The sequence below is a fragment of the Oncorhynchus clarkii genome, chromosome 28 (genome assembly GCF_045791955.1).
Source record: "Oncorhynchus clarkii lewisi isolate Uvic-CL-2024 chromosome 28, UVic_Ocla_1.0, whole genome shotgun sequence".
Taxonomy (NCBI): domain Eukaryota; kingdom Metazoa; phylum Chordata; class Actinopteri; order Salmoniformes; family Salmonidae; genus Oncorhynchus; species Oncorhynchus clarkii.
In genome coordinates this window covers 24,069,634-24,095,798 of record NC_092174.1, presented here as the reverse complement: position 1 = coordinate 24,095,798, position 26,165 = coordinate 24,069,634, and the positions used below count along the sequence as shown (strand labels likewise).

Genomic DNA, 26,165 nt, shown 5'->3' with positions numbered 1-26,165 from the left:
AATCGAGACCGTCCGTCTGTGCACTGCCAACAACTATAACAAGTTAAACTGACAAATGTTATTTATTTTCACATTTCCAAACAAGTGTACAAGTACCTTACAGCTCAGCATTTCTCCGCTCGCAAAAAAATGAATTAAACTAAGCAGGTTAGGGTTTTTATTGTACTTGGACCAACTCTGGAAATGTTTCCTCTGAAATTGGTTGTGTTGGTTGGTGTGCTATAAGGACAATATGGTTTGCCAGGACAGGGGAAAGTGAAAACACAAACGTGATCTCAGAAGTACATTGTTGGCATTGTAGGTTTCCACAATATTCAAATATCCTTTTACCCTAGAGCAAAGCAATTTTATATGAATTATCGATTAATATAAAATAATTATAGAGGAGCAAAGACTGCTCTTTAGAGACTGACAACACAATTAGTCACTAAGCTAAGGGCAAAACATTTGGTGTTTCTCGAAATGCATACTACCGTATTCCGAGCACGCAAATTGGAGTACAGCAGGGTCGGAGTATGAGTCCAAATCATAGTAAGTCTATAGGGCTAACTGGCTAGCTCCTACTGTTAGCTAGCCAGATTACCATGAATAATTCTTAGCTAGCTACCCACAAAGATTTGACATGCCTAACATTAGTTTTAGGTCATTTTTTGCCTGTTGAACTATCTGGTTAGCTATATTTTAATCGTCATATTGTAGCTAACTGATAGTTATGAAGTAAAATGTTTGCTTTGTGTACTGTATATCATGTTTAGTCTTTATTGACATTTTCCTGTCTGGAAGAAGGTTCAGTGAATGTGTAAGTCCGTAGTAACTGAACAGTGCTAACTAGCTAGTTAGCTAGCTACCTACAAAAAATTGACATCTACCTTGCATAACCTTAGCTTTAGGTCATTTTAGCTAGCTAGATTATGATTCACTTATAGCTAGCTGATAATTATGAAGTAGAACTTTTGTTTTGCATATATCTTGTTTCATCTCCATTGTTGCCATTGTCTTGGCTATAAGAAGGTTCAGTAATTGGGAGGACCAGTGTGAGGTAATATAGTAGGTGCTGCTCAAACAGTGGAGGCTGCTGAGAGGAGGACGGCTCATAGTAATGGTTAGAATGGCGTCAATGGATAGGTATCAAAGATGTGGTTGATACCATTTCATTAACTCCATTTCAGCCATTACTATGAGGCATGCTCCCCTCAGCAGCCTCCACTGTTCTCAAATGTAATGTTTTATGTGTTCTCCGCACTCTCGTCCTCACAAGAACATACTCAAGAACATCCTCGATGAATGCACTCGGAGCATGGTAGTGTCGTGACTTTGTATTAGTTAGTGACGACTGTTGCTCATCGAATGATTAAAGTTTCTAATTGCGTGATTAACTGAATCAAGCAATTATTAACTCATTAACCTGGGGCACCATATGGAAAACTAGTTTTATTGAGTTTCTATTTCCCAAATTAACTCAAAGAATATCGATTTTACAACAGCCGCTAATTAACCAGTTTTCTCTACCATCTCGTTCTGAATGTCGTATAGTCCGTGAATCTACACGGACCCGGGTCTCACCGATGAGTTCGTACCACACCAATCTTAGTTGAATATTTATTTACTAAAAAGCTAAAATGATGATAAAAGATACACAGACAAAACACATTTTAGGCTATTGATTAGAACTTAGTATAACGGGCCAACACACTATGGCGCGTGTTACCCAAAATGGGGATTTCAAAAAAGAAAGTACACGAGAGAAATATACATTTGGGTGAATTTGTCAGCTACACTATTCTAACCCTAGCCTTGCCCCAAACTGCCACTCTTATGGGTCAGAATATAATGATGTAATTACGTGGGGGAGGTCTCCGAGGATTCTCTGCGTGGACCGTTCAAGGGACCGTTCAGCTGCTCGATGATGCATTCTCCGGCGCGCCTTTCTGGTCGTCCTCACGATGTCAGTGTCCTTTTGGCTCAGGAGTCTGTTCCCTCACCCTTGCTATGGAAGGGGTCTTCTGAGGACAGACAGCTCAGAGCTCACAGCGTTGGAATGAAACAGTGTAGATACCACGATTCGATGGGAGATGGAGGCTAGGTGGTTCGACTTGAATTCACCCGCTTAGACACAGCTACTTATCCATAGCTTGGGTAGAAAAACATTTATTTGTCTTCAAACTTGCGTTGCGTTTTGGGTTCGTTGACTATTTAGACCTTGGCTGCAGCTTGGGTTACGTAGTCTTCTCTGGAAATTCTTTACTCACAGGTTTTATATCCTTGGTCAGAAGTGGGCATAACCGCCTTTAGGGCAATTCTCTGGGCGTACCAAGTTAAGGTCTAGATTTGACTCAAATCCAATTTTAGACAACTAACTTCACATTTCATCTTCCCCAAAACATTCTCTTTGATTTGGACATTTTCCATACAACGTACAATGTATAAACATCAAACATATACTAGGAAAACTCTACACGTTACAATGTTTTCGTAATAACGCCATCTATTAACCTTTTCATAACAAAACAAAAATGACATACATTTTCATATTCCATTTATCGTCATGACCACCATTGTGGCTGACGGAAACCATTGTTCCAAAGTCCCTTTATTTCATGTGTAATGTTCTGAGGCTGGTTCTCCACGACAAAGGAATTTGTCTGTGGCCTGAGATTTACCAGGGGCGTGCGTGAGGGGTCATGAAACCCCCACATCTTCAGACCCCTAGATCTCTCCTCCTCTGTTGGGAATGAGAGATAATTGTTGTGGTTGTTGTGGTCTCCTGTAACCTGACCTCATCAGGACAGTCATGACAGAAGTATGCATATTGACAAACACCCAATAATACTTATAAAAACATAGTTTTTTCCCGAAACCACTGTCTAGAGGGCGTATGGAGGAACATGTGTTTTTGAACGCTTGTTTTGGAGTGGCTTCTCCATACGTGTGGCTGTCTTCCAGTTCAGTGTGACTCACAGGGTGGATTTGGAGAAGACCAGTTGCTGTACCAGGCTGACTTTTTATTTTATTTTCTCCAGACTTTGCTGTCTGTCACTTCCTCTACAGGCAGAGCAGGCATATTGAATAATGCTTCAGCAGAAAACACATTCTGAAGAAGCCCAACAGATTCCATTGAAGTACATCAAGTCAAAAGCTATACACTTGGCTTTGTGTTCCAGCTCTAAAATCGATTTAGGTTTGTGTTAAATTAGGTAATCTCAGTGTACTGTCATCAGCTAGTCCGAATAGGCTCACACCTACTGAATTACTCTGAGGTCCCTAAAGTCATGAATGGGCAAGGAACAGGCCACGACCAGACATCTGCTGAAATCAGGCCTTGCCACACACACACACAAACACACACACACTTGTGAGGACAAAAGAGCTTCAATCAGAGTGATGGAGCAGAGCAGCAGGGCTGTGACCTGACTATGGAAATGAATGTAGAGCTGTCAGCTCAGCGGAGTCAGACACACAGGGAGGGAGAAGCAGCTGATCAGTGTGACCAACACAACAACAGCGTCAGATTAAGATTAAACCTCTCTCTCTCTCGTGCCACAATTACCTCAATGTCCATTGTCCATGAGATGCCAGAATCATCAGTGTGGATAGGTATTCTTGATTGTCACTTCTGTGAATCAAAGGTAATGGAGTTTGGTTATGGTAATTTCTGTTAATGCATTCAATATATATTATTATTCCTTTAAACGTTCTCATTATCAGAGTAGACACATTGTTTGCAGAGCGACACAACCTATACAACACAGTTTTGGTTTATTTCATTCCATTTGACGAGTTTTGTCAATTTTAGTCATTTTATTTTGTTTGGAGCGCTCCTGTCAATGTTGAGTAAGGACGCTCACCTGATAACGCTTAGAAGTAGGCCTATAGGCTACCTGGCATGCGTGCCATTGTGGGCATATACGTGTGCCAATTTGGGGATCTGATAGTATTTCTGATTGACTTAACACACCACCACTAATGAGCTGTGGAGCTTCTCAAAGTAATGTTTTCTTCACCTCAAACGGCAAACAAACTAAGTCTGTTTTTACATCCATTGAGATTGACAATAGCTCCTCAATGTAGTTGTAAAATCTTTCCAGCTCTCCCCCTTTCTATAACCACTCAGTGTGAAAGGGAAAAATGTCATACTCTGATCCAGTGGAAATGTAATAAAATAAGCCTACCTGACTATTTCTTATTAGTGCTTAACTTGAAGAGAAATAGGTTCTGGTACTCATTTTGGGTGCTGGTAATGTTTCTATTTAGGTGCAGGAGCTCCACAATACTTTTAAGATAATATTATATAAGAGGAACTGGAGCTCAAACAGTAGAACATTTGAGGTGTTGGTACTCTGCTCCGGTGAGCTCCTGTCCAATTCAAGCACTGCTTCTTATCCCTTGCACAAATAGCCTACAGCTGTGTCTGTCCCGAGCTCACTGGTGTGGGAAACTGAGGGCCCAGAATATTTTATACAATTTTGCAAGTTCAGCAATACTTTATACAATGTTGCAAATTCTCGCAAGCTTTAGGGACTCAAGTTAATAGTTGATACAATGTTTCAAGTTCAGGCCATGCAAAGCCAATGTGATTTATAGGATACCTGCAAGCTGCTGTTTTTATTAGTTGGCTTTATGTAGGCAAATTTTACACATTTGGCAATAGAAGTTACTTTTTAGGGTTATCATTTTAATTTAGATTTGGATAGAATTTTGATTAACCACATGACAATGATTTTGAGATATGAAGACTATTATAAATGTGCATATTAAAACTATATCTGGCAAGCAGATCGGTAGAAATGGTAACATAAATTGGTATTCCACATGAGAAAGCTTGCCGACTCCTCTTGTAGCCTATTACCGGTAACTTCAGGAGAGTAGTGACAGAATCTGTGAAATCCAGCAGGAGAGGGAGGAGAATGTTTGTTTGTTTTGGTCAGGTTGGTCAGGTTAAGTTTTTTTTTTTCTCTTCTGGTTATCTAGATCTCTGGCTTTCATCTTATTTCATCAAACAGTAAGCCTAAAGCATCAGATAAGCTCAATGCATATAGTTGATTTTATTAAAACACATAAGGTGTGTCAATATATGGAAAAATACACATACCATTTTTATCTACCAAACAATTGGTCGAAAGAGCAGGCGACTTTCGGTTGAGCAATATATATTTTTTTCAGGGACAGTCCTAAAATAAACACCTGTCTAGCTAAGGTTCCACAGTTGACAGTGCATGTCGAAGGAGAAACTATACCCCGAAGTCCAAGGAACTCTTCGTCGATTTCAGAGATAAAATCAGGATGAGGTGTATATTTGGTAAGGGTATAAAACAATTTCTAGTGTTGAAAGTTTCCAAGGGCACAGTGGTCTCCATTGGGAAATGGAAACTACCCAGACTGCCTAGAGTTGGCTGTCTGACCAAACTGGGCAAGAAGCACCTTAGTCAGGGAGGTGTCCAAGCACCCAATAACCACTGACAGAACTACAGAGTTCCTTGGCTGAGATGGGAGAACCTGCCAGAAGGACAACAGTCTCTACAGCACTTCACCAATCTGGGCTTTATGGGAGAGTGGCCAGACGGAATCCCCTCCTGTAAAAAAAGGCACATGATAGCAAGACTGGAGTTTGCAAAAAGGCACATGAAAGCCTCTGAGCATAAGGCTACAGATTCTGTGGTCTAAGACAAATTGAACTCTGGCCTAAATGCAAAGGGCTATGTTTGCTCATCACCTGTCCTAACACCATCTCTACCGTAAAGCATAGTGGTAGCAGTGTCATGCTATTGCGATGCTCTACCTTCGGGTAAATGGAAAGGCTTTCCCAAAAACGTTTTCAATTACATTTTAAACGTCCACATTAGTAGAAATCAACTTTTTCGAGCTGAAAGACGAAGGCCAGAGCTTACCCATAATGTTGCACAACGATGTAATTCAGTAAGTCATAGTTTTAGTAAAAGTGTGATATATTCAAGCTTGAAGTGCCAAATCCAAATATGTGACTTCGGATGTTTCCGGGAGTCTTGCCTGTCTTTTTCAATGAGATGTGCAAATTATTTTCAGCCCATTTTTCAGGGTTGGGTTTTATATATTAATCAGAAACACCTGCTGCAATGTTCTTCCAATTCGCAAGTCATCTGTAGCCTTAATTTCCACTAGCTAAAACAACCACAAAGTCAAAATTCGCTATATCATGCTCATTTAAGATGGTGTCCTGCCCCTTTCAAAAAAATATAGAACTAAGAACAGATACAGCCCTTGGTTCACTTCAGACCTGACTGCCCTCGACCAGCACAAAATCATCCTGTGGCGGACTGCACTAGCAACTTTTCAGGGAAGTCAGGAACCAATACACGCAGTCAGTCAGGAATTACTTTTAAAGAATGACCAGGCATCCTCTACCAATGGGATGAGGTCAATATCCTTCCAGGATACCCGGGCCATGTCGATTTAGAAAGGCCTGCTCGCAGAAGTGTTTTAAGGAGCGTTTGACAGTGATGAGGGGTGGCCGTTTGACTGCGGATCCATAGCGAATGCAGGCAATGAGGTAGTGATCGCTGAGATCCTGATTTGAAAACAGCAGAGGTGTATTTGGAGGGCAAGTTGGTCAGGATAATATCTAAGAGTGCCCATGTTTATGGATTTAGGGTTGTACCTGGTGGGTTCCATGATCATTTCAGTGAGATTGAGGGCATCTAGCTTAGATTGTAGGACTGCCGGAGTGTTAAGCATGTCCAGTTTAGGTCACCTAACAGAACAAACTCTGAAGATCGATGGGGGGCAATCAATTCACATATGGTGTCCAGGGCACAGCTGGGAGCTGAGGGGGGCCTATAACAGGTGGCAACAGGGAGACTTATTTCTGGAAAGATTCATTTTTAAAATTAGAAGCTCGAACTGTTTGGGCATAGTCCTGGAAAGTAAGCCTGCAAAGTTCTGTCAATCTCTGCAGTAGCTTGCAACTCCTCCCCCTTTTGGCAGTTCTATCTTGACGGAAAATGTTGTAGTTGGGGATGGAAATCTCAGAATTTTTGGTGGCCTTCCTAAGCCAGACACGGCAAGGACATCAGGGATGATGGACTGCTAAAGCAGTGAGTAAAACAAACTTAGGGAGGAGGCTTCTGATGTTAACATGCATGAACCCAAGGCTTTTAAGGTTACAGAAGTCAATAAAAGAGAGCGCCTGGGGACACGCAGGGCCTGGGTTAACCTCCACATCACCCGAGGAACAGAGGGAGGAGTAGGATGAGGGTATGGATAAAGGCTATCAAAACTGGTTGTCTAATGCGTTGGGGACAGAGAATAAAAGTAGCAGAATTCTGGGCGTGGTAGGATCGATTCAGGGCATAATGTACAGACTGGTATGGTAGGGTGCGGGTACAGTGGAGGTAAACCTAGGCATTGAGTGACGATAAGAGAGGTTGCATCTCTGGATGCACTAGTTATGCTGGGTGAGGTCACCGCATGTGTGGGAGGTGGGACAAAAGAGGTATCTGAGGCATGTTGAGTGGAACTAGGGGCTCCGCAGTACACTAAAACAATGCTAACTATCCTAAACAACAGTATACAACGCATATTGACATTAGAGAGAGGCATAAAGCAATCACAGGTGTTGATTGGGAGAGCTAGCTAAGACAATGGGTACGACAACAACAGCTAATCAGCTAAGACAACAACAACAGGTAAAATGGCGATGAATTGGCAGAGAGGGTCAGTTAACTACACACAGGGCCTGAGTTTGAGGCTGGGGCCGACAGAAAACAAAAATAAACGAAATGTATTACCGTGATTAATGAATTAGTCCAGCAGGCTTCAGCTATGTAGCCAAGGTATCATAGGGTCCAGTGACAGCAATAGATGAAGCAGGGAAGCCGCTGGGTAGTTTTTACTATGCTAGCAAGCAAATGACACAGCGTTGAAAAAAAAGAGTTAGCAGGCCGGGGCGAGTAGAAGCCTCTGCTCCGATGTCCGGCAAAGGCCGGTTGAGGGCACAACGGATGGAATTACGTCGGCAGACCAGTCGTGATGGAACGGTGGGGCTCCGTGTTGACAAAGGGTCCAGGCCAGTTGGCAAACTAGGTATTGTAGCCAGAGTAATTTAGTTTGCTAGCCGGGAGATGCGCTTGGCTCGCGGTTAACTGGTGCTAGCTTCGGGACATGGGCGTTAGCCACTATAGCCACTCGGTAGCAGCGATGATTTGGTGCAAAGGTCCAGAGCTTACGGTAAGAATCCAGTGGAGTAGTGGATTCTAGTTGTGTTAGTGAAGAGCTCAGCTGTGTAGCTGAGTGATCACTGAGCATGCCGGCAGGTGGACCTGGCTCAAAGCTAGCTTCAGGGCTGGGCCTCTCGGTGCCAGCTAGCTAGCTGTGAAGATCTGGGGTAATGGTCCAGGGCTTACGGCAGGAATCTGGTGTTGTAGTGGAGAAAACACCCCGATACTGGCAGGATGTCCAGTATTTTCCAGGCTAAAAGTGGCTGGTGTCTGTGCAAAAGGTAAAGGCCGCTAGCAGTGGCAAACAATGACTAAATAGCTAGTAGCAGGTTAGCTTCTTATGCCTAGCTCCTGATGGAGGTTCTGGCTATGAGGTTTAAAAATAGCAGATCCGTTTCACATTGGGTGAGGCGGGTTGCCGGAAGGTATGTTTAATTTAAAAAAATATATATTAACAGCCTGCATCAGTCTTTGAGCTGGAACCTAAATGAGAATTTCTGCTCTGACAGGAATTGCTTGAAATTTGTGCGGCAACTTCCTCTGAGGTGGGCCTTTTTAACTTCAAAGTAGCCTATGCTTACCTGGCAGAATGATATCATGATTATTTTCATGAATCCAGTGGGTATTTGTTTTGCAGACTCTACCATGACGTGCACTACAAAAACACAGCTAAACAACAGCCTCTTGCTAGGTGTGCATTTTAAGGCTAACTACATCCAAAAATCCAAATGTCTTAGATTTTTCCAGACCTCAGTGGTCATCTGATTGTGTAAACATTGTTGGGGAGTTAAACAACAAAATTGGATGTTCTTTCAATTATTATGAAATTCTATACATGTTTTGTTACTTAACTGGAAAAAAATAAACATAAAAAAATAAAGATAATGTGGGCTATTTACTTCATTTATCTGTTTTAATAAAATACATAATTTGAATAACACAAACCATGGTGGCAATTCATATCTTGCAGTAAAACTGTAAATAAGACTTTGGTTTCAAGAGAAGACATGTTAAAGGTTTAACAGGGGATGCCTGGCTGTCTACTTTTTTCTTTTGGGGGGGGGGGGGGGGGCTACTCTATGTACTTGTGGAAAACACTAAGCTGTATAGGATGAGCCATGACTAGAATATAGTTTATACATATAAAGTGGTAAAAAAGTTTATTAAAGTGACGAGTGTTCAATGACTGTGTATAGTGCCGTGACCCGTGACCCAAAAATTATACTTTTGAATAATCTGTCCATAGAACATTCTTTCAAGAGTCTTGATGTTCTTCCAGGTGCTTTTAGGTAAACTTGAGTCAACTTTTTGGATGACATGGGTCCCCTCATGCCAATAGTCAAGCATGATGGTGTTAGTGTGATGGTGTGGGGATGCTTTGCTGCCTCAGGATCTGGATGACTTACCTTAATAAAAGGAACCATGAATTCTGCTCTGCATCAGAGAATTCTACAGGAGAATGTCAGGCCGTCCGTCTGTGAGCTGAACCTGAAGCACAGCTGGGTCATGCAGCAAGACAATAATCCAAAACACACAATCAAGTCTACATGAAATTGGCTAAAAAGCAACACATTTTACCTTTTGGAATGGCCTAGTCAAAGTCCTGACCTAATTCCAATTGAGATGTTGTGGCATTTCATGCTTGAAAACCCACAAATGTCGCTGAGTTAAAGCAGTTGTGCATGCAAGAGTGGGCCAAAATTCCTCCATAGTCATTGCAGCTCCCAAGTGGTGCAGCGGTCTAAGTCACTGCATCTGAGTGCTAGAGGCATCACTACAGGCCCTGGTTTGATTCCAGGCTGTATCACAACCGGCCGTGATTGGGAGTCCCATAGGGCGGCGCGTAATTGGCCCAGCATCGTTAGGGTTTGGCCTTAGTAGGCGGTCATTGTAAATAAGAATCAGTTCTTAACTGGCTTGCCTAGTTCAGTAAAGGTTCAATAAAATAAAAAAAATGTGGCACAACCAGTTATTGAGTGTAAGGGGGTAATTGCTTTTTCACACAGGGGAATTGAGTGTTGCTTAACTTCTGTTAATTTAATAAATAAAATGGGTTATTTGTAAGCTCAAGTTCCCTTTTTCTAGTATTAGGTTTTGGTTGAAGATCTGATTCAGTATCAAAAATATGCATAAATAGAGAAAATCAGAAAGGGGGCAAATACTTTTTCACGGCACTGTACATAGGACAGCAGTCTCTAAGGTGCAAGGTCGAGTATCTGGTGGTAGCTGGCTAGTGTCCTTAGTGTGACCGTTATCCACTGTTTAGGGCCCCTGATGTGTTCTCTTGGACCTGAGATAAGCCTTTTCCAGCGAGGCCAATGACTATTACAACCTTTTGTGACTAGGGGGCAGTATTTTCATTTTTGGAAAAATAACGTTCCCGTAGTAAACGGGATATTTTGTCAGGACAAGATGCTAGAATATGCATATAATTGACAGCTTGGGATAAAAAACACTCTAAAGTTTCCAAAACTGTAAAAATATTGTCTGTGAGTATAACAGAACTGATATTGCAGGCGAAAGCCTGAGAAAAATCCAATCCGGAAGTGCCTCATGTTTTGAAAGCGCTGCGTTCCAATGCGTCCCTATTGACCAGTGAATGGGCTATCAACCAGATTACTTTTTCTCCATATTCCCCAAGGTGTCTACAGCATTGTGACGTAGTTTTACGCATTTATGGTGAAGAATACCCGTAAGTGGCTACATTGCACAAGTGGTCACCTGATGCTCCCAGAGTGATTCTCGCATAAAATACAGAGGTAGCCATTATTCCAATCCGTCCTACTGAAAAACCAATTGGTGGATATATTATCTAATAGATATTTGAAAAACACCTTGAGGATTGATTATAAACAACGTTTGCCATGTTTCTGTCGATATTATGGAGCTAATTTGGAATATTTTTCGACGTTTTCGTGACTGCAATTTCCGGGCGATTTCTCAGCCAAATGTGAAGAACAAACGGAGCTATTTCGCCTACAAATATAATCTTTTTGGAAAAAAGGAACATTGGCTATCTAACTGGGAGTCTCGTGAGTGAAAACATCCGAAGCTCATCAAAGGTAAACTATTTAATTTGATTGCTTTTCTGATTTCCGTGACCAAGTTACCTGCTGCTAGCTGGACAAAATACTATGCTAGGCTATCGATAAACTTACACAAATGCTTGTCTAGCTTTGGCTGTAAAGCATATTTAGAAAATCTGAGATGACAGGGTGATTAACAAAAGGCTAAACTGTGTCTCAATATATTTTACTTGTGATTTTCATGAATAGGAATATTTTCTATTAATATTTATGCCCGTTGCGTTATGCTAATTAGTGTCAGTCGATGATTACGCCCCCTCATGCGGGATGGGGAGTCACTAGAGGTAGAGCTGCTGCAGCAACAGGGCCCTTGGCTCTACAGGCCCTACCTCACCCTTCAGCTGGTGGAGATGTCTCGCATACCTTTCCTTTCACTCCCGCTCTCTACCGCTCCCCACTCCATAATTTCCTCTGGCTGTGTGCTTAGACCCAGGCATTTCCATCTGTCTCTCTGTGCTCCAACCTGCTGCTGCTCGCAATCAATTGTATTTTCTCTTTTAAAGCCTTTTAGTGATTCCATATGAAACCAGGACAACAAAAAAATACTATGATTTTGATTTAGATTTTGATTTTCACAAAATTGTACCCATAGGATGAAAATGGTTATCAAAGTTTGCATATTTATATTTGGCATATTTATATTTTTGGCCTTACCCGGGCTTCCTTTTTTAAGCTGCAATATATAACTTTGAGGGTGACCTGACCAAATTCGCTTAGAAATGTGAATTATAGATCTGTCATTCTCAATGAATTCTCTAAGAAGTTGTAGATCTGTTCTATGTGCAATATTTATTTCTACACTTCCATTGCTGAATTTTTGTTTTTGCATCTTTTACTTTCTGTTTTGTACACCAGCTTAAAACAGCTGGAAGTTCAATATTTTCGCTTATGGAAAATATATTTCACAGCGTTTTACAATTATTCTTTACACTATACGTGCTTGTTTTGTCACAAACTGAAATTAAGCGAACTGTTAGAATTTTAGCAACAAGGAAATGGCAGATCAATTTCTGCACACATACACACACATGTTTTCTGTATGAAATGGGATGTAACAAAAACATGTGCAGATATTCCAACCTGGAACTTTGATATGACTGTGGAGGTATATTAAGATAAAAACAATTTTGATTTGGCATATTTTGTTTTTCATTTTTCTATTTTTCTATATTCATAAATTTAATGTAAAATATTTTGTTTTACTGATCTCAAACGGAGCATGCAGTAAAGCTTCATATGCCACATTTGAGCTTTTTAGCACCTACAGATGAAGCATTATGGAGTCTTACAGGCCTGGGTAAGGCCAAAGTGTCATAAATATGCCAACTTTGATGAATTATTTCTCTATTATGATTTTAGGTATGTCAACAATTCTTCCTCCAAATGACCATTCTAAGGATCCAATTTTGTGGAAAAAAAATGTGTCCTTGAATGACTTTTTAGTGATAAAAACAGGCAGTGGATGAATTGGGTTGTCATTTTTTGAGGAATCCTGCTGGTATTGGGTTTTGTTCATTGTGTGTTTTGGAGTTAAATAATTTTTAGTGATGCTGTAGCTGAGTTGTAGTGATTATCCTGTTCCAGTGAGGCTGTCAATCATCCTTCTCTATAGATTCTCTAAGATTCTGTTCCCGCCTATTGGCAGGCCTTGCTCTTTCTGGCTTGGGGGCAGGGTAGTGGGTGCCGGGTGTTGCCAGTGGTGCTGTCTGATACTCTTAGGCCTTATGGCCGTCTGTCTGTCAGTCATCCTGCTCCCAAGCCATGTCACGCCACCCACAGCCTCAGGTATGCCTCCAGAATATGAGGGGAGCAGGAGAGCGATTTGTAAGACCATCAAGGCTGCAGGTGCCTGGGGGGAAAGGAACAGGCAATCATTCACTCCTCTCATTCCCTTTAGCTCTGATCTCTCTCCTATTTCTTCTGCTGATCACAGTATTACAGCGACCATACTGATGAGCTTTTCCAATGCTCTGAGTCCTATGAGAACACCGCCTAGAGAATCATTGTTTCTTTGTCCTCCTGTTCTTTATTTATTGTCCTGGCTCTATTCTGCTGTAGCCTCCCCTGTAACCTGTACACATCCACATGTACAGTGTGTCCAGTAGACGTTTTCTCTCCGTCTGCTGGTCTCTAGATTGTAAAAGTCTAGTTCTACCTTGGGTTTCTTTTCATTCCACCATTGAGATATAAATAGGGTGTTCTTATTCTATGGTTTCTATGATGATTGGATGGCACAGTGGGGGCTTCAATTCTATGCCATTCGGTTATATGGAGCAACTCACTCTGTCTGCCAAGCCCACTGTCTGACTGTTACATATGTGAATCTCCAATACCAGCTACCTTTTTGTAAACAGTAGGAAAGATGGGCTACTTTGAAGCTAGAAAGCAGCTCCGTAAAGATATTTTGATGCTAGTCACCTTTTTCAGATCTTTTGGTGCTTTTCAGCTGCTTGCTTTGAAGTGTAACTCGTTTTGATCAGCTCTGACATCAGGGGTGTCAAAACATTATTGGTGCCTTTCCATCTATTGATTGGCCAGCCAGGTTTAAGCTCCTGTCACTGCTGATAGAGAATTGATTGGCCAGAAATACAGATAGAGGACAAGCTGTGGGAGAGAATAAGTAGTTTTTGACTGATTTGTCTAATAACCCCTAGAGATTGGGTAAGTAAGGTGGTTGTGGGGGAGTGAAAGAACCAAGGCAAGGAGTGCAGAGTGGAAGGAAGGAGTCCGAGGAAGGGAGGAGAAGCTGGCTGGTGATTCACGAATGAATTAGGCAAGCACTCTAGGCAGCGATACTTTGAGCGACTCGGAGTACCTGCCACCTCGTATCGGTCTCCTGGGTGCCTGCCTGTTCCAGTGGACTGGTTGCATCCCAAATGGTACCATATTTCTCCGTAGTCCACAACTTTTGACCAGGGCCCGTATGAGGGAATATCGAGCCATTTTAGGATGAAGTGGGACTCAGCGAGCCATGCAGGGTTCATCCTCATTCCTCACACCGCCCTGGATGTGTGATAATGATCAAACCAATTTAGAGGCTACATGGCATGTGTAGGACATGCATGCAGGCCAAATCAAGCGGAGTTGGCTGTGCTGGATACATTCTGTTGCATGCTCTAGGCCTGTGTTTCAATTAGATGTTGAAAGCTATGCGTGATCCTCAGAAAGCTCCTTTGTTAAATAGTTGAAGGTCTAGTACAGAACCCAATATTTATTGAAACCCAACTCCACTGTGCATCTCTTTCATATAATGGCACAATGTTAAGCGTTTGATAAATGGATCGAAAAAAAAACAATTTTGAAGAAAAAAACAACTTATCCTAACTTTTCTCTTTTGGGCTTGGAGATTTAGGTTGATACTTTTGTTTTTATGTTTTCAGCAGTCTCTGCCAAGCAGATGGAGAGAGCAGTAGATAGATGGATGCTTCAGTCAGTGCTACAGGATAAATGATTAGACTGCCCCTGCCAATTTTCTCTCACAAACAACTCTCCTCTCCTGACTCTCTCTGCAGTACTCCTGCCATTACAACTCCCTCTCAAGTCCCTACCCCAGATCCTCTCTCTATGAATGCAGCAGAGTTCATTTACGGATAGTGTTCCTTTAATGGCCACCCTCTCTCTCCCTTCCTGGGCTCGTTTCAAGCCAGAGGTCTAGAGGTCCGTCTAGACTTCCTGCTGTCCCACACTGCTTTAATTGTAGCCTGTGGTTTGGTGAGAGGCCATTCTAGGTTGGGCATCCAGTGTGTGTGTGTGTGTGTGTGTGTGTGTGTGTGTTTTGTGCGTGCCTTTGCGGTGTGTTTAGTGTGTCTAGCCTACACAGTAAATTTGCAAGTGTCAGTCTTGGTTTTAAGATACAGTAAGTGTTCTGAGTGATTCTAGTGGGGTTAACACCAGTGAGATTGAAATGTACACGTTATTTGAATCCCAGTGGAATCACCTCTGCATGGTGGTGTTACTCGACTGTGTTGAGTTCATTTCCGTTAATTCTTTGACTATATATATTATACATTTAATTATAGCCAGCATATTGTGACTTGCAGGTCTGATGTGGCTCATTCAAACACATTCACTTGGGCAGAATTTATTGAACGAAACCACCATCATGTCTCTGTCACTATCAAACACAGTTATGGGTTACACAGTTATCGCTCACATAAATTCAAAACATGAATTCAAAAGGCACACTGGGAAATACGCAAATAAGCCCCCCCCCCCCCAAAAAAAAAGAAACTAACACTAAATATGTTATGTGTACCAGCATCAACTTTAATAGCCATGGTGTTAGGGACCAACACTATAGTAGGGTTGTTAGTTTGTCAAGACTTTGTAAAGTGTTAGTTTAACACTATTTTGGTGGTTCATATATAATTTCTAAGAAAGTGTTACATTTTAACACTGTGGATGTTAAGATTCTGATCTCAAATTTGCTGTGTATGTAAGATCACAGGAGCTGAGTCACTTGCTGCAGGCTGGGTGTAGTGCTAGGCCCACTACATCTGGCTTGTGTTGGCTGCTGCTCTGCATGATGGCACGTTTGTGCACATGCACAACTATACACACCCCTCCCCCAGCCATCCCTGTGTAACCTGAGCTATGGGGCCAAAGGCTGACCAATAACAACTCTCTAGTCTGGATTCTCCTGTTGCTGTGAAGGCATTAGCAAGTCTTTCCTTCTACTTAAGGGTCACACACAACGCACAGAATTTTGATCTAGCCTTCATCTGCCGATTGTTCAGTGTTTTAGTGACACCCCTCTGTAGACGTCTGACTGATGCCATTTTTCACCTGATTCTACATGTAAAATTGTTGCTCACTCGCCTCACATTATGTTCAGAAGACCTGAGGTGCTAATTCCTCTTGGCCAGAAACCGCTATTGGTGTGTCTGAGCCCTTACTGTGTTCTATGGTGTCTTCAGTTGCAACCCAGTATCAACCACATTGTGTACTTACAAACCACATCCGCTCTTATCACATTTATCCTGCAATTACTGTTCTGAAAAAACATCCCTACCTGTTGTGCACTAAGAGTGACAATTTTCATATGACAGAACTGGTGTATATTCCAGACATATTGAAAATGTTAATGTGTTGACTTGGCTATGCGTTTCTTTTTTATCAGATGTACTTCTTCCTTTTATCAGAACAAGCACTTCTTTCTTTTTATCAGATTTTGTTTCTATATTCTGTATATTCACTAAAACCCATCCCCTTTCTCCTCTCTCAGCGTTGCAGTGCGACTGCCAGTGGTGTAGTAACAGTACCTGCTACACGGATGGCCTGTGCTTTGTGTCCTTCGTCAAGTCGGGCAGTAAGATGGTGGCACAGGGGAGCAGGTGTTTACTGGAAGCAGACCTCATCCCTAAAGACAGGCCGTTCTTCTGCGCCCCTTCCAAGAAGGAGAACACCGGTGTTGTCCCTGTCTGCTGCAACAGAGACATGTGTAACAAAGACCTCAACCCAGAAGACTACTCAGAGACATGTAAGTGTCTGATATGTCTCGGGTCTCTATCATCTTTCACATGCATGCCATGTCCTAAATTGGCTACTAGCTCATAGGCAATTACCTAATGTGCAGTGCATCTGTGTAGATCTGAAAGGAGGAAGTCATAATATGAAAATGTTGCCCATCATATTACCATATACTTTCCTAATCATTTCAGATGTACAAAACATGTTTTGGGGGTAGGTGCTAGGTGTATATATGTGGTATTGGGTGACTCAATCTAAACAGCAAAGCAGAGAACTGATGGCGAGACAATATATTTCTAAAGCATGTTTGATCCTCCATTCACTATTCTACAATATAATAAGGGTATGTCTCCTGCACAAAGCATTCCCTGTACGTTCAAGGACCATGGACCTTGAAAATATGTCACAGAATTGTCTGTGTTACTGTGTGTGTGCGCGCTCTGCATAAGTACAATTGAATCTTTCCCCCATTCTGCTCCTCTTTCAGTTTCTGTCACCTGCTTTGTGAAATATGAACCCATACATACAGGCCACAGGCCCAAGTCATTTTTCAGCTCTGATTTATTGGATGTTAGGTCATTTTTATAAGAACAGGAGGTGATTGTTAGTGATACTATTCTCCCAGCAACAACCCATGTTTCTTCATGAGTTATTTACTTTCTCCCCGCAAGGCTCTTCCTGTTTCTTTTATAGCACTCTCACTCATGCGGGAGAGTCACAATTACAATTTATAAACCCAGTATCCTGGACACGGACACACATTCCATTGAACAAGCATTTTAGTTTAAGACCATCTTAATCTGTGTTCAGGAAACTGGCACTATATGTCACTGACTATATCTGAAGCAATGTCTCTGCTTGGACACGCTGTCGGGTTCTGCTCTTGTGGTCAGAAAGAAGCACCTCACTGCTCCCAGTCTTGATCATGGGTCTGGAACTGCCTCCATGCTGTGCTTCTCAGTATGGTAGTCAGCAGATATCCTCTCTCACCATACTGTCATTCAGTAATAGCAAGGCCGTTCTTAAGCCTTCCTCTGTGTGCAGCTGTGACTATTGGAAAGATTTGACAGGTTGCAGTCGCCAGGCAGCTGGATGATTTGAAAAGCTCCAGAAGCGACTTTTGAGGCTTCATAATGGAATTCCACGACAGCTCTTATTCTGAGAGCTGAAAGTGTCTGACTTAAAGTTCCATTAATATTTGATCACCCTCACGTTTCAGATCACACTCCTCTGATTCTCAGCAAGTCAATTAGAGAAAGTCTAGCCAGTATCAGGAAATGCATTTGAATTTAAACCGGACCGTTGCAATGTTTTCGAAGGAACTCTTATCAGTTCCTGCTTTTTTTGATCACTGTCCCATGCATGTGTGTTAGTATGGCACAACACTAACCCCAGTCTCGTCCCCCCTCCAGTCCCCACAGCCCGTACCCCTCCAATGAGCCCAGTGACCCTGGCGGCCGTCATCGCGGGGCCGGTGTGTATGCTGTGTTTCGTGCTGCTGCTGGTGTTCTATGTGTGCCACAGCCGCTCGATTATCCACCACCGCGTGCCCAACGAGGAAGACCCTGCCATGGACCACCCCTTCCTGGCCGACGGCCATACCCTCAAAAACCTCATCTACGACATGACCACCTCAGGCTCCGGATCAGGTGGGTTTTGTAGTTCTATGTACTACTGTACATTCATCACACCCTTTGGGAGATACGTTTTAAACAGATTGAGTTTAATGGAGGAGGTGTAGCATGCTCTACTATGGTACCGATAAAACCGGACATCTTGTACAAAGCTTTATCTTCGTACATATGTTCCTAAAGTTAACATAACAGTGTCCCTTCTCCCTACCAATGCAGTTTTAGCACCTCGGGGTGCTAGAATCTCCCTTAGGATAGATTTACGTATTCCATCTATTTTAAATTGGGATGCTATATCAGCCCAATGCACAAAGTCTGACTGTAGGCACTTTCAAATGACATTTACTGACAGGGTTATGTAAGTTGTTCTGAAAATGCCTAGAAGTTGTTTCTATAGAGCTGCAATACTGACCTTGGGAACGCTTACGCTTCTCATACTAAATGGGTTGTATTAAAGAAGTTCTTCAATACTGTGGTTTTCTATGGAGCGGTCCGCAAGATGTAAATGAGAGCCAATAAGCTGCCGGAAATGTTCTTGGCTATGAATGTTTCAGCGAATGATTGAGACCTGAGTGTTTCATCAGTAATACATCCGTTTAGCAGCCGGTGAGACTGTGACATCAATCATGGAAACAGAATCGTATTAATCTAATTCAATCAGAAAAATAGAATTGTGGCCATCATTCCATAATGGCTTTAACATGAACTGTCCATAGAACTGGAGATGAAAAGTTATTCAGCAACTTGATATCAGCCTTCTATTGATGGCGAGGTCGTGACAGTATTTGGTTTTTCTCTGCCCTGGCACCAACTTACTGGTTATTCGCTCTGCTCATTGAGTTTAATGTCCAGGTTGAAGAGAAGGTAAAATAATGCAGACCACCCATGCAGCTGGAACGTGGGCAAAAGCACGCTCTAGAACAGGGTTTTCCAAACACCTCTCATGACTCTCCCCCCAGGGGCACTGTTGCAGGAATTAAATTCCTCTGTTTTAATACCCAATTAAAATTAAACACTTAATCCTTACCGTTACTAGTAGCTATGGTATTTAATCACTTATCTATGCCTTTCTATATTTAATTTTACCTTCTATGTGTGTGTATTTCTATGAATCTGCTATTTACCGTTACTTAGTTACTTTAGTTGCTTTTCTGTCTGACTATGTGTGTGTCTCTTTAATGATAATCAGTATGTATTTCTCCTTCCTGGAAACCTCATCTATAGATGACTTTTGATCGGAAATTACATTTCACCCGTAGGATATTCTCCTTGGGACTTTCAACGTTAATATCTCATACCTCACTACTCTAGACTAAGTTTCCCTCTCCTCCCCTTAGATATTAATTTCTTTCAGCATTATACAGGTTCAATTATTCTGTTCACCTAGAATTACCCTGCCTTCTCACCAAGCCTAATTTATCCTCACCTGTTTTAATATATCTATTTGCTACTTCTTCATAGTCAGACTACTTCCCATATACAGATAGACTACTCAGGTTAAAACTTTATTTAGGTATGTTTTTTGAATTAATGGCTATCCTATTTGTACAGAACAAGCGTCCTATCAAACAATACGTACTATATCTCTCCTTAATAACCTTCCGGCTTGCAAAACCAGGATTTATTAAGCTCTAGTTTATTTATGGTAGTGCACCTTACCACAGGTCAATTTCAGACCTGTTTCCTTCCTATCGATTTTGGTTAAAACACAAAGTAGAAACCCATTGTATTTGTTCAGAATATTCAAGCACCTATCATTGATTAAATCCAAACTCCTTTAGAACATTCAATCAAAAATATCCCAAATAATCCCTCCCAAATTTGAGAATAAAGGCTACTGACCTTGCTGCCGACTGGGAAAAGCACTGTTCGTTGGATCTAGTCACCGTCCCTGTCGGTCTGGGGTGTACATCGGCCTAGTCGTTCCCTCAATTCAGAGGCCAGGTCTTAAATAACGGGACCAGACCCGCTCGTGCACGATCTATTCGGCGTACGACCTCCAGATGGCAGGGACGGATATTTAGATCCGGCTCGAAGGACCAATTGTTGCAGGAATTAAATTCCTCTGTTTCAATACCCAATTAAAATGAAACACTCTGTCAATTCATAAGGATTTGTATGACCCTTATTTTATAAAAATGGACAGAGCCCAGTCTTAAAGTCAAACAGCAGATTTTATTCACGAGAGTACTGCTCCTTACACATTTTACCACAGGTTATAAACTGAAAATGATGTCAGCGTTTTCTAAATGTTCCGTCTCTTCTTGACACTGGTAGAAAGGCTCTATAGTTCTCAAGCCTTCCCACCTCGCCTAGAGCCAAGGTCAGCCAGTGTAGATAAGCATTCTAGCCAGTCTGGCGATATAGTTCATTCATTTCTACCAAGGAACAGACAGTCATTGTTCTAATTCTTGATTATATTTACACACATTATATTCAGTACTAGGATTAAAAAGAAAATTCATACATATACAGTAACATAATAGTATTCTGATTAGTCAGTCCTGATTGAAATGTATACATAATTAGTCATCAGTGACAAACATTCCCTTAACCTGTTGCGTCGACCAAACCCGGATCCGGGATTCTATTTACAGACCTAAGCTCATTACCATAACGCAACGTTAACTATTCATGAAAATCGCAAATGAAATTAAATAAATATGCCATCTCTCAAGCTTAGCCTTTTGTAAACAACACTGTCATCTCAGATTTTCAAAATATGCTTCTCAACCATAGGAAAACAATCATTTGTGTAAAAGTGGCTAGCTAGCGTAGCATTTAGCGTTAGCATTAGCGTTAGCATCCAGCACGCAAGATTTCAACAAAAACATAAAAGCCTTCAAATAAAATCATTTACCTTTGAAGAACTTCGGATGTTTTCAATGAGGAGACTCTCAGTTAGATAGCAGATGCTCAGTTTTTCCAAAAAAGATTCTTTGTGAATTCGAAATAGCTCCGTTTTCTACATCACATTTGGCTACCAAAAAAAAACGAAAATTCAGTCCTCAAAACGCAAACTTTTTTCCAAATTAACTCCATAATATCGACTGAAAACATGGCAAACGTTGTTTAGAATCAATCCTCAAGGTGTTTTTCACATATCTCTTCAATGATATATCGTTCGTGGAAGCATGGTTTCTCCCCTCAATCAAATGGAAAAGTACAAGCAGCTGGCGTTTGCGCACGGAATTCCACGCAGGACACCAGGCGGACACTTGGAAAATGTAGTCTCTTATGGTCAATCTTCCAATGATATGCCTACAAATACGTCACAATGCTGCTAACACCTTGGGGAAACGACAGAAAGTGTAGGCTCATTCCTTGCGCAATCACAGCCATATAAGGAGACAATGGAAAACAGAGCTTCAGAGATTCTGCTCATTTCCTGCTTGACGCATCATCTTGGTTTCGCCTGTAGAATGAGTTCTGGGGCACTTTCAGAATCTGCAAAGATATTGTCTGTAACTTCAGAGTGTTTTCTTTCAAAAACTGTCAAGAATATGCATAGTCGAGCATCTTTTCGTGACAAAATATCGCGCTTAAAACGGGAACGTTTTTTATCCAAAAATGAAATAGCGCCCCTAGAGATCCAACAGGTTAACAGGCACCTTTTTGTTTTTTTGCCTTAGCAATACACTGTTGATTCAGATAATCAAAGTTTGATGATGAGTTGGTTATTTAAATAATCCGTGTAGTACTAGGGGGGGGGGAAACCAACTCTGGCTTCAAAGCAGAGTTGAGTTTGAGGGCTCTAGACTGTTTTATATACATGTACGGTCTACACCAGGTGAAACCAGACAGACAGAGGACCTCCAAGGTACAGACACTCTTCAGACAGTGACTAATTTGTTCTATTTTCCGAAGATATTTTGTTTGACGTCTTCGAAACAGAGAGTAGCTACAGGTCTGACTGTTGAAGTCTTCCTACTGTACCTCTGTCTCCTTCAGTGTTCTTCTGGCCTTGTGCACACATTGGATTTGTCGACAGAAAGAGTCATTCAATTTTTGTATCCAATGGCCTGCTTTTAATCCGTGTCTTCAGTGTCTCTTCCACACAACCACCATCACAGTTGCAAGTTCCTCTCACCTTGCTGTATAGAACTGCTTTCAAACTTCTCCTAAAACCCTGGCCTCCTAATAACTGGGCTCCCTCTCCATACAACCCACCCCCCCCCCCCCCCCCCCCTCCACAGGTCTGCCCCTATTGGTGCAGAGGACCATAGCCAGGACCATCATCCTGCAGGAGAGCATCGGAAAGGGAAGGTTCGGGGAGGTGTGGCGGGGCCGCTGGCGAGGAGAGGAGGTGGCCGTTAAGATCTTCTCATCCCGGGAGGAGCGCTCGTGGTTCCGTGAGGCCGAGATCTACCAGACAGTCATGCTTCGCCACGAAAACATCCTGGGCTTCATTGCCGCTGACAACAAAGGTCCGAGGGAATATTGGAACAGGGTAGTGTTCAGTAGGGAGAAACATTTTTGAAACAGGGAGGTACTTGTCCAATAAGAGCCCAGATTTTCATTTTCTGTATGAAAATGTTTTGATAGTGTGCCCTACTGAACATGACTGTATTGATCCTATTTTCTATGACCAATGATGCTCTTAATTTGACAAGAAGTTGGAACTGTGTATTTGGGACCAAGATAGTATAGTCAGGATACTAGCGTTTCATTGAGTTTTTCTGATGATCTGTTGTAAATGCAGGCATTGTGTAAAGTGTAGCTCACCTAACTTCTCTCTCTCACTCACTGTTCTCTCTCTCACTGTTCTCTCTCTCCTTTCCTCTCAGATAACGGCACGTGGACCCAATTATGGCTGGTATCAGATTACCATGAGCACGGCTCCCTTTTTGACTACCTGAACAGGTACACAGTGACAGTGGAGGGCATGATCAAGCTGTCCCTGTCCACCTCCAGCGGCCTGGCTCACCTGCACATGGAGATTGTTGGCACGCAAGGTGAGGAGGACCAATCAAAGTGTGGCTCTTAATGTACTTCGTATAGCATATGTATCCACATAACATGTACATAGTTATGAAATGTAGTGGTTTTACTCTGCACTCAGATATTCCTTTCTCTGCATCTCTCTTCCTTTTCCTCTTCTCTCTCTCCCCCGCTCGCTCTCGCGCTCTCTCTCCATTTACCCACTTCCCCCTGTTCTCCTCCCCACAGGTAAACCTGCCATCGCCCACCGCGACCTGAAGTCTAAGAACATCCTGGTGAAGAAGAATGGTACTTGCTGCATCGCTGACCTGGGATTGGCTGTCCGGCATGACTCTGCCACTGACACCATCGACATCGCCCCCAATCACAGAGTTGGAACCAAGAGGTGACTGCCTGCATGGCCAGAGAAACAAGTGTCTGCGATACACACAGAGGGAGAAACGCACATACACTGAAAACACAGAAATGGACACACACACAGACAAATAAAGAGAGAGAAACCTCACGTAATGCGACAACTACTTAAGATTAGGTAGAACTCAATTAGGTTGCATTATTTTGCTCGGGTCCCTTAATCCACACGGCTGTGTATGCCCTCATTGGAGTGCTGTCAGTGTTGAGTCTGTCTTGGGCTGAGGCTCAGGGAAAATGACATCTGAGTCATTGGGCCTGTTGACATTGGATGCCTGTGAGTGATAGAGAGAGCGGAGGAGTGATGACGAGAGAGACTGCTGAGTGGATACAGCGTTATCTCTGAAATATTAATCCGCTCAGTGGAAGGAGCGGGTTGGCAAAGGATCGCTATCTGATCCGATTGATCCATTACACTTCTCGGGTAACAGTGTAAAACATGGTTAAAACGATCATTTTGATATCATGAATGGTGAATTCTTGCATCCATAGCTCGGTCTATGAATTTGAGAGTGATTCAATTTCTCCAGCCCCATACCTCAGCTGTTTCCTGAACCAGGGGTGAGACGGCCCCTTTGTTATTGTTTCTACTGCTGATTACCGCTTTAAGGTATCGCCTGCATTACTTTTATTTGCGTTAGTATCGCCATTTATCACTAATGTTCATTGTTTACAGTTTAAGTCGGAAGTTTACATACACTTAGGTTGGAGTCATTAAAACTAGTTTTTCAACCACTCCACAAATGTATTGTTAACAAACTATAGTTTTGGCAAGACATCTACGTTGTGCATGACACAAGTCATTTTTTCAACAATTGTTAAGACAGTTTATTTCACTTATAATTCACTGTATCACAATTCCAGTGAGTCATACATTTGTATACACTAAGTTGACTGTGCCTTTTAAACAGCTTGGAAAATTCCAGAAAATTATGTCATGGCTTTAGAAGCTTCTGATAGGCTAATTGACATAATTTGAGTCAATTGGAGGTGTACCTGTGGATGTATTTCAAGGCCTACCTTCAAACCCAGTGCCTCTTTGTGTGACATCATGGGAAAATCAAAAGAAATCATCCAAGACCTCAGAAAACAAATTGTAGACCTCCACAAGTCTGTTTCATCCTTGGGAGAAATGTCCAAATGCCTGAAGGTACCAAGTTCATCTGTACAAAAAATAGTATGCAAGTATAAACACCATCGGACCAAGCAGCCCTCATACCGCTCAGGAAGGAGATGCGTTCGGTCTCCTAGAAATTAATGTACTTTGGTGCGAAAAGTGCAAATCAATCCCAGAACAACAGCAAAGGATCTTGTGAAGATGCTGGAGGAAACGGGTAGAAAAGTATCTATATCCACAGTAAAACGAGTCTAATATCGACATAACCTGAAAGGCCGCTCAGCAAGCAAGAAGCCACTGCTTCAAACCGCCCTAAAAAAAGCCAGACTACGGTTTGCTACTGCACATGGGGGCAAAGATTGTACTTTTTGGGGAAATGTCCTCTGGTCTGATGAAACAAAAATAGAACTGTTTGGCTATAATGACCATCGTTATGTTAGGATGAAAAATGGGGAGGATTGCAAGCCGAAGAACACCATCCCAAACGTTAAGCACGGGGGTGGCAGCATCATGTTTTGGGGGTTCTTTTCTGCAGGAGGGACTGGTGCACTTCACAAAATAGATGGCATCATGAGGGATGAAAATTATGTGGATATATTGAATCAATATCTCAATACATCAATCAGGAAGTTAAAGCTTGGTCGCAAATGGGTCTTCCAAATGGACAATGACCCCAAGCATACTTCCAAAGTTGTGGCAAAATGGCTTAAGGACAACAAAGTCAAGGTATTGGAGTGGCCATCACAAAGCCCTGACCTCAATCCCATAGAAAATTTGATGGCAGAACTGAAAAAGCTTGTGCAAGCAAGGAGGCCTACAAATCTGACTCAGTTACACCAGCTCTGTCAGGAGGAATGGGCCAAAATTCACGCAACTTATTGTGGGATGCTTGTGGAAGGCTACTTGAAATGTTTGACACAAGTGAAACAATTTAAAGGCAATGCTACCAAATACTAATTGAGTGTATGTAAACTTCTGACCCACTGGGAATGTGATGAAATAAATAAAAGCTGAAATAATTAATTCCCTCTACTATTATTCTGACATTTCACATTCTTAAAATAAAGTGGTGATCCTAACTGACCGAAAACAGGGAATTGTTACTGGGATTAAATGTCAGGAATTGTGAAAAACTGAGTTTAAATGTATTTGGATAAGGTGCATGTAAACTTCCGACTTCAACTGTAGGTATCATAATTAAGAGGACAGTGTCCAGTGTCGTTCCCACAATGATATAAGGAATGGACAAGGATGTGTAAAAGAGTAGATGAGGATGTGAAAATGGTTACGTGTACAACAATGTGTCAGGCTAATACTATAC

The 26,165-nt window shown here is 42.0% G+C and overlaps 1 protein-coding gene across 1 annotated transcript in view; it reads left to right on the top strand.

The window, feature by feature from the left end:
* Nucleotides 1–26,165, top strand: part of LOC139386635 (TGF-beta receptor type-1-like) — a 51,153-nt gene that overhangs the window by 14,059 nt on the left and 10,929 nt on the right. The window contains exons 2-6 of the mRNA XM_071132380.1: nt 16,500–16,754; nt 18,157–18,393; nt 22,572–22,802; nt 23,163–23,330; nt 23,545–23,701. Coding sequence (XP_070988481.1) covers nt 16,500–16,754; nt 18,157–18,393; nt 22,572–22,802; nt 23,163–23,330; nt 23,545–23,701 — 1,048 coding nt within the window. The remainder of the gene's footprint in view (nt 1–16,499; nt 16,755–18,156; nt 18,394–22,571; nt 22,803–23,162; nt 23,331–23,544; nt 23,702–26,165) is intronic.